Source organism: Cynocephalus volans, chromosome 10, assembly GCF_027409185.1.
Source record: "Cynocephalus volans isolate mCynVol1 chromosome 10, mCynVol1.pri, whole genome shotgun sequence".
Classification (NCBI taxonomy): Eukaryota; Metazoa; Chordata; class Mammalia; order Dermoptera; family Cynocephalidae; genus Cynocephalus; species Cynocephalus volans.
Genome location: NC_084469.1, coordinates 26,988,767 through 27,004,541, shown reverse-complemented (window position 1 = coordinate 27,004,541; position 15,775 = coordinate 26,988,767). Strand labels below are relative to the sequence as shown.

The following is a 15,775-nucleotide window of genomic DNA, read 5'->3' as shown; positions in this document are numbered from 1 at the left end:
GCATATGGTAGCTGTCCATCAAAATTTTTTTCCTAGAATCTGGCCTCCTCAGTTGCTTTTGTATGCTCAGGAATCTTCAAACTTTTGGGGTGATAAGTTTTATCCAAAATCATTACTTGTAAAATAATCGAATTCCACTTGTAAAATAATTGAATTCCAACAATTGCAGCCCTGTGCATGCTGTACAAATGCAGACATGGAAGATGTGGGCCCTATTCTTCAAGTACAGTTGTCCCTTGGTATCCATGGGGGATTAGTTCCAGGACTCCCCATGGATACCAAAATCCGCGGATGCTCAAGTCCCTTATATAAAATAGCATAGTACTTGCATATAACCTATGCACATCCTCCCATATACTTTAAATCATCTCTAGATTACTCTGAGTACAGCTGCAATGTATTCACTTAGAACCAAAAAAAAAAAGGGGGGGAGAAAAGATGGAAGGAAAAAAAAAGAAATTGTCAATAAACGTTTTCTGCTTCTTAAAATCATAGCACCTATAACAGGAATAGAATAAAAGAGACTTAAGAATAGCAACAAGTTTTAACTCCTGTGGGATTATTTCTCAAGGCTTCTACTTGCAAATTGTTTGGTAACTGCTCAAGTTAAATCTTAACACTCTTCAAAACATCCTTCTGAGTACATGAGTTCTTTCACCATACACTCCATGTAAAAGATTGCCACATTTTATTACTATAATTGTTGCTTACAAGATTTTCTGGATTGAAACTTCTTGTTACGTATAGATGTGTTTGTCTTACCGACAATGTTAACACCTATTTTTCTCCAAGCAATACTTGGCCAAAGGGGCATATTTCTACTGAGCCATACTTTTATCTTTGAAATGTTTGCATCTCCATAAAAAATAAAAACAAAAAGCAGTTTTTGTAACCTGTTTAGTTATCTTTGCCTTTTTGTTTGGTGTTTTACCATAGCTAATTCAGTACCCAGAAAGTGCTTAAAACACAGTAGGGGTACAATAAATGGTAATGAATGACCCATTGTGAGTTCAATACTTCTGGGTTATGTAGGGAATATGATTTTTGTCTTTATTCAGAAGTAAAACACACGTAATTTGGTATAAGCAAGATTTCCCTAGAAGGCAAACATTTCTTTGAAAGAGAATTTTAACCCCAACATGTAAGCCTTTTACATCTAGGAAGGAGATTATTATTAGAAACAGCAGTAGTAATAGCAGCAGCATCAGTAGCTAAGTCATGCTAACAGCTTTTTTTTTTTTTTTTTTTTTTGCTAATGGGTACTGTGCAGGGATTGAACCCCAGCCCCTGGTGTTACCAGCATCATGCTCTAACAAACTGAGCTAACCAGACAGCAAGCTACCTGCTTTTCTTATGTTATCTCTTATACAGTCTTCCCAACAACCCTATTAGGTAGATGATGTTGTTGTAACCATCTTTGTGGATGAGGAAATTGAGCTCAGAGAAATTAAGGAATGTGCTCAAGATCACACAGCTAGTAATTAGCAGAACCAGGATATGAACTCAAGTTAATTTAGTTAATATTTGGGCTTGGTATTTCCAATGCAGGAGTATGAGTTTGACTTTGTCGTCTTCAAAATTCCTACTGAAGTTGGAAGAGAGACATTAAAAAAAAAAGAAAAGAAATGAAAAGAAAGAAAAAAAAAGATAATAGGTATCTGTACTGTAAACAAGGAGATCACCATCCTCATGCTAGAAGAAACACTGGAAAAATTCCTACAACATGAAATACAGGCAAGACCAGGTTGAGGTAAGGGCCTACCAACCTGAGAGGTACTGCATATAAAAGCCCACATAAAGAGTGAATTAAGAAAGCATCTTTTATTTCTAGCTTACTAAAACTGTTTGAAATCAGAAATGACTATTACCTTTATCAAATACCTTTTCATGTCTGTTTAAATAATCTTATAGTTTTTCTCATTTGACTTAATAATATACTAAATTATATTAATAATGTTCCTAGATATTCATTCATCCTTGCATTCTTGGAATAAGCCCCATAAATCATAAGTAGGACAGTTCACTCCGCAGAAACCAGGAATAACTCAGGAACTGGAATTACCATGTGCCTCGGAAGGGAAGGAAAAGAACTTGAAGTGTCTTCTATCTTCCTTTAGGATTCTTAGAATTTAATTTAGAACTACATATGTTGGCAAACTGTGGTTATTAGAGGGGGGAAAGGAGGAGGGGGAGAGAGGTTAGGGAGAAATTGGTTAATGGACACAAAGAATGAATACGTTTTGTCATGATGAATATGCCAACTGTTCTGATTTGATCATCACATATTGTACACAAATACTGTACCCCACAAATATGTATAATCAATTGTTTCAATAAAAAAAAATTTTTTTTTAATGCTGGCTGCAAATACTTGTTCCATGAACCAATTATTTTATAAGGCTATCAGCATACTTAAATGAATACCTTAGTATTTTTTTTGGCAGCTGGCTGGTAAATGGATCCAAACCCTTGACCTTGGTGTTGTCAGCACCATGCTCTAACCGTGTGAGCTAAGCAGCCAGCCTATAGCTTAGTATATTAATGAATTGTTTCAATTAATAATATACAGTAAAGTCTTAAAATAACTTTAAGAATGCAAGTGTGGTTACAGGACTTCTTTCTTGAAAGGTCATTTTGAAAGAGTTAATGTAAACATCCTGAAATATTTAGAAGAGTGAAAACTGCAACATCTTAACTAGTGTAATTTGCTTTAATTAATTTATACTTTTCTCTCTTCGGTTTTTGTACATTGTGGCAGTGACAAGCCACTTTTGATATGCTTAAAATTATCTATTTTATCTGTTGTGGTATGAGAGCTTGGGAGAATTGAAAGCGGCTCTGATGTCTACCTTATAAATTCCTTCAAATATTTTATTTAGCATTTATTAAGCCTTTAGCTTTCCTATTATGACTTCTAGGAGTCTGAGTATTTTGTAGACTGACTAAGAAAAAAAAAAAAAGCCAGATGGAGAGTAAACATTTGTAGGGAAAACGAAGATAAATGGTCAGGGTCCCTCAGATGTTCAGAATCTTGCTGAGCATTTGATGTAAATACACACGTGTGCCCAGGTGTTCCTTGGTTATTGTCTAATGTAATTGAGCATGTGCACCCAGGTGTTCCTTGGCTATTGTCTCATGTAGATGCACATGGGCACCTAGGTGTTCCTGGGTTGTCCGACTCGCGCACCCAGGTGTCCTGGGTTATTGGACTTGAGTATAAAGGACAAATGGCTCTGATCCACTGCTCCCCAGCCCCGGAACGCCCCTGTGGTAGCCACAGGGAGGCCACTACTGCTGCTGGAGGCTGTTGCTGCAGGCTGTTACTGCGGACTGTTGCTGCCAGTGCCCCTGGGACCCTCTGGGAGGCTGCCACCGCTGCTGGTGCCAGAAGCTGAGGACTGAACTCGTGTCGTCTGCCAGTGGCTCCCGGGATCTTTCCCAATTGCCTAGCTCATGGACCTGTGTGTGTGAGGGCTCTGGTGACCCAGCCAGGCATATGAGGGGTCTGTGACCCAGTCTGTACAGTGGGTTTAAAGGGTGTGAGCCCTAACTCTTAGCAATACAGTGTTCTTATCTTTCCCCCTCCAAAATGCAAAGAGACTGCATTTGCAGGATTTAAAAAATGATTAAGTATTCGGTTATTACTGATTATTTTCTAAAAGAAGGAAAGAGGGATAATGGCAGATCAGACTTAGTTGTAAGAAAAAAAGCCAAAAGTAGGTGTTGGGCTGGGTCACAGACCCTGCAAACCTGTTTTGCACAGACTGGGTGTAAAGTTACATGATGACGCCACTCGTCGGGTTACAGCAATAGCTACACTAATTGTATGGCTAGGCATTTCATAACTAAAGCCGAAACGTTTCATTATTTTAGTTATACTAAGTTTTCATTTGTATTGTCAGAGCTAGGGCTCAGACCCTTCAAACCCATTGTACAGATTGGGTCACAGACCCCTCACACGCAGGTCCACAAGCTCTAGGTAATTGGGAAAGATCCCGGGAGCCATTGGCAGATGACACGAGCTCAGTCCTCAGCAGTAGTAGCTTACAGCAGCAGCAGCAGCAGCAGCAGTGGTGACAGTGACCTCTTGGGACATCCCAGGGGCACTAGCAGCAACAGCCTCCAGCAGCAGTAGCCGCCTCCCTATCCTCCCCCTGCCCCAGGGTCATCTGGGAGGAGAGGGTCCCGTGGATCAGAGCCATTCATCCTTTATACTTAAGTTCATACCCAGGACACCTGGGTGCACACACACAATTACATTAGACAATAACCAAGGAACACCTGGGCACACATGCCTATTTATATCAAATGTTCAACAAGATTCTGAACATCTGAGGGGCCCTGACCATTTTCCTTCACTTTCCCTACACTGGGTCACAGACTCTTCAAACCCGTCCTATGGGTCGGGGTCACAGACTGGGTCACAGACCCCTCATCTGCAGGCCGCAAGCTAAGTAATTAGAAAAGATCCTGGGAGCCCATGGCAAGATTAACATGCTTCATTTGGATGCAGGCTCAGCCCCCAGCCTCTTCAGCAGCAGCTTACAGCAGCCTCCAGCAGTGACCTGGTGGCCTCCCAGGGCTATCCCCCCAGGGGCACTGTGGATCAAGAGCCATTTGTCCTTTATACTTAAGTCAGATAACCCAGGGACACCTGGGTGCTAGTCAGAGAACGAAGGAACACCTGGGCACACGTGTGCAATTAACATATTTACATTAAACAGGCTAGGTCATGCTCAGCAAGATTCCGAACATCTGAAGGAACCCAACCATTTGTCCATTTTCCTTACAGCAGGTAAAAGATCAGAGTAAGAAAAAAGTAAGGAGGTAAACCAGAACAAAGGCAGTTACCTTTCGTAACTCTTGAGCTTTACTTTCTTTCATTTAAGTTTATTTGCACTCTAAAACTCTTATTCTCTGCAGATACTCTGCAGGTTAAAACAGATTCAACTTTGAAAAATCAAAACAGGAGTCAACTAGGATAGCGATAGAGTAGTTATATATGACTAAGTTTCAGCCACTGATAGTGAAAAGTTTTGATGATATAAGTGTATACATCAGTGCTCAATCTAGGAGTAACTCGGTTTCCATCGGCTGTTACCCATATAGCAGACATTTGAGTGAAATCTAATGGAGCTTTTTCTGTTCTCTTTTTTGTGTTGTTAGTCATAGGGAAAACTAGTCTTGTGTTACCAGCTAATTGTTTCACTCCCTTGTCCCATTTTTCTTATCTGTCTTCTGGACAGATTTTGAAAAAGAGATTGGAGAATAGAAGAAAAGGTTTTAAATTGTTTTCTGGCATCTGTTGGAGGATTTGGGTAGGGCATATCTTTTGGTTCTTATAAACACTTGTTTGCAAAGGGCTAATGAGGCTTGGCTAGTGATTTGATCCTGTAATCAGGCCCTATGTTATATTCTAAAGCCTGTCTCTAAACAATCACATCAAATGTGTATCTTTGGATGTGAGGATAAATGAACATATCCCCAATCTGGGAAGAGTTAGTGTACATACTATGAAGGGTTACTAGCACTGTCTTTACAGAAAAAGGACAGCCCATTGCCCAAATTGGGAAAACAAGGAAAATGCTTCAGCTAATCAAACATTCCTCAATCAATTTTCCAATCACCTAACTTATCACCTTGTTGGCTATATTCTCTCCAAAATAGCCATTACTAATCAGAATTACAGCTTCTGAACTATGAGCTAACACTGACTCAGTGATTTAAGCTGGCTTTTTCCCTCATGCTTATGGGAACATTTGTCTGGAACTCTGAAATGATCTTGTTTGTATTACAGAGCTCTCATTTGGAAGACAGTGAATCAGCAGCGTTACTTTGCTGTGAATGTGAAGAATCAGAAATCTTTAGTGATTCCAATGTACGTAGGTATATGTTTTTACACAGCCTTTGGTGAATCAAGTAAAAGCTTTTTGGATAAATTTGGCTCTTAAATACAACTGGTATAGTGCCTATTATTTCATGTATTTGGCCCCACTCAGCCAAGTAGTCTGGGAAGGCAAATAGGTGACTTGGAATGAGTGTATATATAAATAGATGGTATTATTTTTATGCATAGTAATCTCCACTCAAAGTATATCTATCAAAGTAGAGAAATGTTGCATCCTGGAAACTTAAGTGAGTCTCCTTCAATAAGGAATATGATTGTCTTTGTGGGATTTTTTTCCTTCATGCATAAATTTTTTTTTTATGATCAATAGTATCCTTTCCCCTGTAGCAACTGTTTGGTATTGGTGCTGCCACTGGGCCTTTATTTCCTATGTGTATAGGCCTAACATGTCCTGGTTGTTGATAACGTTAAGCCAAGTAATGTTAAAGTCACTGGACTGGAGAGTCATTCTGATCACCTCAAATGTAGAACATTAAACTATCTAACTATATTTCATGAGATGTTATAAATTTTATCTATCACATCTAACCCCAAGCATAGTTACCTATGGAGATAGGCTGAAGTTAGAGAATGACTTAAATTGATTTATTTTTATGTATTGCAGTATGCGGTGAGATTAGTCTGGAGATTCTCGGTATATCCTGAGATATAAGTGAATTTCCCTGAAGATTGAATAGCCTAGTAATTCATGCATATTGTTCTACCTTAAAAGGGTTCTCAAAATATCTCAGAGGGAAGGGAAGAGCTGCAGATAGGGAAAATAAATGAATTCTACAACTGTCATTTAGATATCTATCTCCTGTTAGACCAAAAAAAAAATCAGAGGGGGTTGGTCTACAAGAATGCATACCAGTCCCAGTTATGTTAATGAAAATTAGAAATAGAAATAACCAGCTCTTTGTGAGAGACCCTAATCTCTGCCCTTGGCTTGTCCTTTCAACCTAGATGCCTGGTTTACATTTTCATTTATTTGCTTCCCACTGTCTCTAAGTTAAAGTCTTAGTTGGTGATGTCCTGACTTTTTAGGTGTGCTGCTCTTTGCCCTGAAGATTATGCAGATTTGGAATGGCACTATGATGAAATATTTTATTCAAGCATAATCTGGGGCTGTCATATCCGTAGGAGACTGGACTGCTCTTGGAATTCACCCTACTCTCCCATTTTATGGGAAGTTCAAAATGGCTTTGTATCAAACTGAAGTATGGAAACATGGCAAACCTTTTTCCTATTTGGAGGTTCTGTGTCTTGCTGTATAATGAATCCTACTAAACAAATTCTAAAAAGTAGAATTAATATGATACACTTTATATGCACTAAATTATAACATACTTTAAAACTGAATTGGTTTGACTGATCTGATTTTTTTTCCCCCATAATTTGGTCTCCTCCAACAGGTAGCTGTGACTAAAACTAGGTTCTACAAACTTTGTCTATAAAAGCTGAGCTCTGTCTTTATCTGGATGTTTTTTGTGCATAGTAGCACTCAATAAGTATTGTTGAAGTTTCACTAATGGAAACTGTCTTTCAAAGTAAGCTGTGCCTCTCAAGTATATCACCATCATACTGCTTGCTCTTAAGCTGGTTTTCTTACTTTATCTTCATGGCACAATGAAGGTGATTACCATTTTAGTATCTCATTCACCTATTATATTGATTTCCTCCTTGCACTCATTCAGTGTTGATGAAGAGTCTGGAATTACATGAATTCAGTTATTGTGACTCTAATAGCCTGGAGCTATGCTTATTTCGCTAGTGCTTGCAAACACTAACTGATGAATCCACATGAACACTCTTTTATTACCAGTATTTTGCAGTTGACAAACTGAGGGTGGAAAGGTTATATTCTTTGCCCAGTGTTATGATAAGCAGGAGCAGTGCTGACATCAGATCTCAGCTGAAAGCCATCAGTGAACTCATTACCAATGGGCAGCATCATTGATGGAATGTGTACCAGACTCCTTATATAGTATCCTGCAAGATTTATTTTATTCAGTCTGCAGCAGAGTCCTCTGGACTTGCACTGGCTTACGTTTTGGCTGATTTTGTCTTTAAAAGACCAGTGCATGGGAATCTACATAAAGAATATTTTTATGAACTTGGACATGTGGGAAAATGTGACTCTAGTTTTAATGGTTTTTCTCCATTCAAAACAAATAATTGGTTATATATATTTATAGATTAATCTGGTTGCTTTATTTTATGGCCAGAACTTTCATTCATTTAAGTCAGGTTTATTGCCTTTTCTTCTTCAAGAGACAACAGTTGTTTCTTGTACTTGGTGGCTTTTTAAATGTATTGGATCCTCCTCCTGTTTTGCATACTCAGGGAGTATTTCCCAGAATTTTTTCCCTTTTCTCACCTTCCTATTCCCACCTTTATGTTAAAAGAGATTGAAGAGCTTCTTCCTAATTTGAAGGCTTAATCTTAGGAGGAAAAAAGATTATTTGTAAAGCAAACTGATTGAAATTCCCATTATTTAATTTTCTTCAATGGAAGTGGTGTGGGATCTTGATTAACTATTTGAAGTAGAAATACTGATAAAGAGAAGAAGAGTAGAAGATAAAGTCAATCACTGAAGAACTTTCTCTTCAATCCTGGGATAAAAGAAGTATGAACTTTGATTAGTTGTATTTATTCATTCACTTACACATATATTCATTCATTCACCAAGCAATGATTGACTCTTGTGTGAATATCACTGGGCCCAGAGCTGTGGGAGTTAGGCATAAAATATAGAATCTGACCTTAGTGAATATATAGTCTATACTTAAACAAATTAGTTTTATGGATATTCATGGAAAGCCATGAAAAGGAAAGGAGAAAATCATTACATTCAATATAGTCAGCTGTCCGTATTTGTGGGTCCACATCTGTGCATTCAGTCAAGTGCAAATTGTAAACATTTGGAGGAAAAATTGCATCTGTACTGAATACACACAAACTATTTTTTTGGTCATTACTCGCTAAACAATACAGTATTGCAACTATTTACGTAGCACTTACATTGTATTGGGTATTGTAAGTAATCTAGAATAATTTAAAGTATACACGAGGATATGTGTAGGTTATATGCAAATATTACACCGTTTAATATAAGGGACTTGAGCATCCTTAGCTTTTGGTATCCATGGGAGGTCCTGGAACTAATCCCCCACGAATACCAAGGGATAACTGTATATAGGAAGAAGAGAAAAAATCTGGATAAAGTGAAAGAAATTTGGCTGTAGGCCAATTTGGCTGGAGGGCTGGCTGCATTAGATCTCTTGGGGCTTTCCTGGAAAGCCCCTTCTCTGGTCCCATTCAGCCTTCAGGGAACCAGATGATGATAGAAGCAGCTACTTGCTCCCTCTGCTGTGCACAGGGTTGTTGGAGGTCTCTATAATGGGGATAGTGACTGTCTGTCTGCCTCAGAGCAGGGTGACAGTGTGACTAGAAGAGGTCACAGAGGAAGAAGTTACTGGCCCTTGCTACAAGAGTTTTCCCTTAGCTCCAAATAAGAAGGAATATAGGGAGCGACTAGAGCAGGTTGGGATGCTAGTGGCTGCAACATCCACTGAGACTCCTAAGGGTTCTGAGGGTCCTCTCCATTCTACTCCACCACACCTACTGCTATCCTGCCTAAAAGGAGAAAAAGCTCAGGATGAGCTGGGATTCCAATTATTGTGCTTATGGGGGATCAGCTAGGAGCAACTGGATTCATTACCATTGTAGGACCATTTCTTCCCCAGCCTGATGCTCAGGAAAAGACTTGTTATATTAGTTTATTTTTTTAAAGTAAAACTTATTTCCTAATTTCTTTCATTTCCTTGCTCTTCTGACCCCTACCTCTACCCAACTAAATAGGAAGATGGACATATATAGGTGGTCATGCTATTTTTATGGTCTGTTTCATTCTTTTGCTGCTGTTTCAGGAGGTAAGATGGAAATTAGATATATAACTGGGGTATTCTATAGCCAGATTAATTCTCTATTCTTTCTATGAATTTCTAGAGTGCTGCCACTATCGTACTCAAGCTGTCTTTCTCAACCCTAGTTTGCTCTCTCAGATGTCTGTTTTCTCAGTGCTTGGGGTGGAGTCTTGGTGAAGTTGTGATTTCAGAGCAAGCTTAGGCCAGAACTGCTAACCTGGAGAGAGCAGTGGATGGCCCTGATTAAGACAAATGTCATGAGAGAGTTGTAAATTTAACAAATTTTTAATCTTAATGGATTTTGTCTTCTGAGTCACTCCTAATGCCCATATTTATTTATTTGTAATCTCACAATGTGCTTTGGCAGTAGAGAAGGGGTAGTAATTCTGCCTTTCACCTTACAATTAGGAAAGTGGAGTTACAAAAGCCATGATTTGCTGACAACTATATATAACTGAAAGAAAGGCTAACATACTAAATGTTTTTACAAGTACTATCTCACATTACATTTCTGATATCAGTAGTGTTATTTAATCCTTGTTTTAGAGGTGACAAAACTGAGCTAATTTATTCCACAATTATTTGAGTCTACTCTGTGGTGGTCACCATGCTAGGCAATGCTAGGCGATGAGTATCCAGTGAACAAAGCAAACCCTGTCCTTATAGAATTTACAGTCCATTTGGGAAGACAGATAATAAAAAAACTAATAAGTATTCAATTACAAAATGTGATAGTGTTACAAAAAATACTTGTGTGCAATATGTGATGCTCAAATCAGGATAATTCGTATATTCAACATTACACTATGTAATCATTTTTTATGGCTCTTTACCAATTATCTCTCTAACCTCCTCACCCTTTCTGTTCCAAGAGTTATAATAATGTTCAAACCCTTTTACCCCCAGGAATCTAACTCCTGAGAACTTCCTCTGAAGAAATTATTTAAAAAGAAAAAAGCAGCTGGCTAGTTAGCTAAGTTAGTTAGAGCATGGCCTTGGTAACACCAAGGTCCGGGGTTCAATCCCTGTACCGGTCAGATGTAAAAACAAAACAAAACAAAATAAAACAAAACAAAACAAAAAACCCAAAGAAAAAGAAAAAGTATATGTACTACAAAACACATTTTTAAATTTTATTTATTTATTTATTTATTTTTGGTGGCTGGCCAGTACAGGGTATATACTAAAATTTTAGGACAGGGTATATACTAAAATTTTGAATATGTTTAGTAATGGGGGGAGTGAATGGTTAAGTAAACTATGATACTATTAACTCAATGAAACCATTAAAATGAAAAACGTTAAAACTATATAATTTCATGAGAAATTGTATGTGAAATGTTAAGTGAAAAAAGTAAATAAATGGAAAAAAAGTTGCATCTCTGCTTCACTCTTATGACAAAATAAATTACAGATGGATCAGAGAATTAAATGTTAAAAAAATTTGAACCCTTCAAGGAGAAGAACAAATTTTAATAATCTTGGAGTAGGGATGACTTTTTAAAATATGACACAAAACTCAGAAACCATAAAAGAAAACAATGGTAAATTCAAGTACATAAAGCCAAAATACTCTATATTAAAAGATCCTATAAACAAAATCAAAAGTCAAACAACAGGTTGGGAAAAGGATTTTCAGCACAAATGACAAGGAGCTAATTTCTATGATATATATAATATTTACATGTATGTATGTGTTTTATAATATTTTTAAAGATCAGAAATATAATAGAAAAACATGCAAAAGAAATTAACCAACTTTCACAGAAAAAAAGATATATAAATGGCTCTTTAACATATGAAAATATGTGCAATAGTCCTCATAACCAATACTGGTTTTTTACCTCTCAGATTGGCAAAGATCAAAAAAGTTTGATATTGAATTGTGTTGGCAAGGGCATAGGGGAAATGGCATTTCTATATTTTGTTGGTGGAGTGTAAATTAGAATAACCTCCATGGAGGACAATTTGGCAATATCAGTCAAAATTCTGAATGCTCAGAACATTTGCTCTTGAAATTTCGTTACTAGAAATTTATCCTCCAGCAATAGTCCTATATATGGGAAATTTTGTATATTTGATGATATTCGTTGCAACATTGTTTACTATAGCAAAAAACTGGAAATACCCAGAATGTCCATCCAGGTGTTTCCATATGAACTAATATGTAATTAAATCCTAGAGATATTGTTAGAAGAAAATACCAAGGTGCAAAGCAATGTGTATATCATTTGTGTGAAGAAAAAAGAGAGAGAGAGAAAGAGAGAGAGAGAGAGAAGAATATAATTAAATGCTTAAATATGCTTAGACTATATCTGATAATATACATAAAAATTTTAAAGACAGTGATTGTCTTTAGGGAGAAGAATTCATTGGCTGGGGAACATATGTGAGATGGAGACTTGGTGCTTAATATTTATCATATTTTACTTTTTACAATTTTGTGCCATGTGCATATGTTGCCTACCTTTTAAACATACTAAAATAAAAGGAGAGGGTAGAACAAAATTGCTTACCCACCATTCATTTACTCATGTAAAATATTATTTTAAAAGAAAGAGGAAAAAGACAGCTCTTATCCTCAAGTGCCCACAGCCGAGAAAGAGAAACGTATATGTAAGATGATTGAAATATAGTGTAGTAAGTGCAATAATGGAGCAGATGTGTGTACTAGATACAACTGTGGCACAAGAAAAGAGTATTCTATTCCTTGCTTGATATGTCAAATTAAAAAATGAACAAAATTTACATATATACTCTGATTACAGCTATATAAAAACTATATGTAAATACATAAAAGAGGTATCAAAATACAAAGAAGAGGCCTTAAATATAAGCAGTTTCATTTAGGTGGTAAGAATATAAAGGGCTTTTTTGAGTGCTGAAACTGTCTTATTTATATTTTACAGTCAAGTTTTTTTTATTCATCTTAGACTTTAAGAAATAAAGTAATTCGACTTTGTAGGGTCTTAACTCTAGATTAGGGTCTCTTATTTGTAGTCCTAAAGATAAGAGGATAGAATGTACTGTATTGGCCCTAAGTTAATACAACAGAGAAAGAGGCTTTTATCACACACACCTTTTATTCCCCCACCATTTAAGCCTGAATCTCTACAGGCTCCTATGAAGAGCCTTGAAACTGATTAGAATACAGGTTATGTCCATAGAAGTGTTCAGTGGGAGATTTCTTTCTAAACTTTTGTTATATAAGTTTTTTTTCTTTTCAAAGAGTTTCTTTAAACTAGCAGACCCTCATCTGGGCCATTTTAAAATGCCTTAAAGGTGAGCTGCAGAGCAGCCAGGACTATATTAAGTAATTTTGGCATGCAGAGTTTATGGCCCTTCCTGTTATGAGAGCCATATAATAAGTAAACATCAATTAAAATCCACTGGAACATTAATCAAATGTAATGTTGCTGTGTAGTAATAACTTAAATTCTACCATGCAAAATTGTGTCTAGGACTTATAATCAGGCTCCATCTCTCATTAAGTCATACTTTAAAGCACTACTGCTTCATTTCCTTCCTGGTTCGTGGTTTCCACTAGTCTGGTTCTACACCTCTACCTTAAACTAATTAAACTGGCTCAATCTGGAGCAGCTGTACCAGGCATAATACCAAAGCAGAGCAGAACTGGCCTGGGCACTTCCTTCAGTGGCTGTATTCACACTTCTTTTTTTTTTTTTTTTTTTAATTTTATTTTGTCGATATACAGTATTCACACTTCTTCCCTGAACCCTGTGTCTTAAGGGCATGACCTTAGCTTCCATTTCGTGTGTACTGTATGTGGTTACCTTTCACTTGTTTATTCTTTTAGCAAATATGTACAGAGTACCTCCTATGTGCTAGACACTGTGCTGGTTGCTGGGGATATGGTAGTGCATATGACAAACATGGTTCTTCCCCCCTTGAAATTTACATTCTAGTGGAGAAAGGGGGCATTAAAAACAGCTAGTTATGCAGTGAATTTTTAAATTAAGATAAATCCTGCAAAGTGGAAAGAATATCATGCTATGAGAGTATAGCAAGCACAGACCTGACTCAGTTTTGGGAGGGTGGATAAGGGTTACTGCTCACGAGAAAGCTTCCTTGGGGAACTGGTGTTTTGAGTTGTGCTCTGAGGGAGTCAAAGTCAACCAAGAAAAAGTTGGGTGGGGAGAATGGGGAAGGATAAATGTATAGGTCAGAAAACTGGCACATTCAAGGAACCAAAATAAGGCCAGTGAGGCTGAAACACAAAGGGGGAAAATAACTAACCATGGTGCTGGTAAAGTCAGCCATGATGGTGCAGAATCTTATAAGCTAAGTTAAGGAAGGATCTTGGTCTTTATTCCTCAGACAGTAGAAGCCATTGAAGAGTTTTGAGCTGGATAATGATAAGATTGACATTTTAAAACGATCTGCCTGGCTTTACTGTGGAGAATGAGCTTCTGATTGATTGACTGATTTAAGCCAGAGCCAGTTGGGGCTTCATATACCTGTGACTTGGTTGGGTTAACTCATTCCTCAAGGAATGGAGCTGTTAATAAAAGGGAAGTTAACAGGTAGCATGGTGTGGTGTAAAGAATGTGTGACTCTGAATAAGTTACTTTCCTTCCTTAAGTTTCGATTTCTTCATCCAAAGAATGAAAATAATAAGTAATATGCCTACCTCGTGGGGTTATTGCGAAGATTAAATGAGATAATGTCTGCAACGCACTTAGACTGAAGGCTTGCACGTTGTAATCCTTTAATAAATATTATTAGCACTGTGAGAATCTAGTAATCTCGTGAAAGATTCAGATGTTCCTCTGAGAACGCACCCACTCTGTGGTCCATGGAGTAGCCCTCCATCCATAGTTCATACGTGGACTTGTCTAGCCACCACTACTGGACTTAAGGAATCTAGCCTTGTCAGCTAGTAGAGAAACATCATGCATATGGTTTAATTTTACAAATGTCATTTGGAGATGGAAATGGAAGCTGAGGAAGTGTTGCTTGCTTTAACCCTAGCTGTGGTTTTGCTTTGAAACTGGCTTTTCAAAAATACCAATGAGAGGGTTCTGTCACTTGCAGGAAACTCAACAGAATGCAGTTAGTTGCTTGGAAACGTGTGTCTCTTTGTTCCCCACAATACTAGGTAACTAATGGGTGTAATTATACTCCTGAGCAAAGCTTCAGGTCGATCAAGATTTATTGTTGACAGTATTTGAAATGTTAATAATGTCTCCTCAAAAACTGCTTTTCCAAAATAGATTGCTTTAGCTTCACAAAGGATTTAAATACCATTGATTTCTTCATTCAGCGAGGTATAATTCTAGGCCTGGAGACTGGGATCATTTGATTTAATATTTTCTAAGGAGTTAGTAAACAGAAAATGTGTTTTCTCTTCCACTTTTTAAAGCTTGACGGATCACTTGCTTACAGAGATTCTCATTGCCTGACTCTAATTATCTTTAGCCTGTTCTCTAAAACACACATTTCTGCCTTTGATCCTTGAAGGGCCAAAGCATGCCGTCTTTCTGTAAGAATCCTAGGGAGTTTTGAGTGGGTGGGAATTTTTTCTAAAAGTTCACAGTGGATTCAGACCCTGTCCCAAAAGTCTTTGTTTTAAGTAAAAACATTAAAAAAAAAAAAGAAAAAAAAAAGTCTTTGTTTTGTGTTTAAATTTGTCGTGTAGCTTCAGAACATAAGAGGGCAGGATTTTAAAGGGAGTTTTGCTGCCAAGTGCTTCAAAAGGAAAAATTAAAAGTTTCTTATGTAGTCAGTAAGAGTTTATTGCAATCAAGTTCACCTACTGAATTTGTCAAAGACTTCCTGGTGAGATAGATCACAGATAGTGATAAATCCCATTTTTTAAAATATAAATGAACTTTGTATCTTGCTCTTTCTCTTGTCCAACATGGTGGCTCCACCTGCATAGGTGCCTTTTCTGTCATTTAGTGCTCTAAGTGAAGACCTGGAAGCATCAGCTAAAGTG

At 37.3% G+C, this 15,775-nt stretch overlaps 1 protein-coding gene across 3 annotated transcripts in view; it reads left to right on the top strand.

Moving 5' to 3' along the window:
- Positions 1 to 15,775, top strand: part of SSH2 (slingshot protein phosphatase 2) — a 265,214-nt gene that overhangs the window by 66,290 nt on the left and 183,149 nt on the right. For 2 of the 3 annotated variants that reach the window (XM_063113271.1, XM_063113269.1), the window contains exon 2: positions 5,798 to 5,878. The exons of the other annotated variant lie outside the window; for it this stretch is intronic. In XM_063113271.1, coding sequence (XP_062969341.1) covers positions 5,798 to 5,878 — 81 coding nt within the window. The remainder of the gene's footprint in view (positions 1 to 5,797; positions 5,879 to 15,775) is intronic. 3 annotated transcript variants of the gene reach the window in all.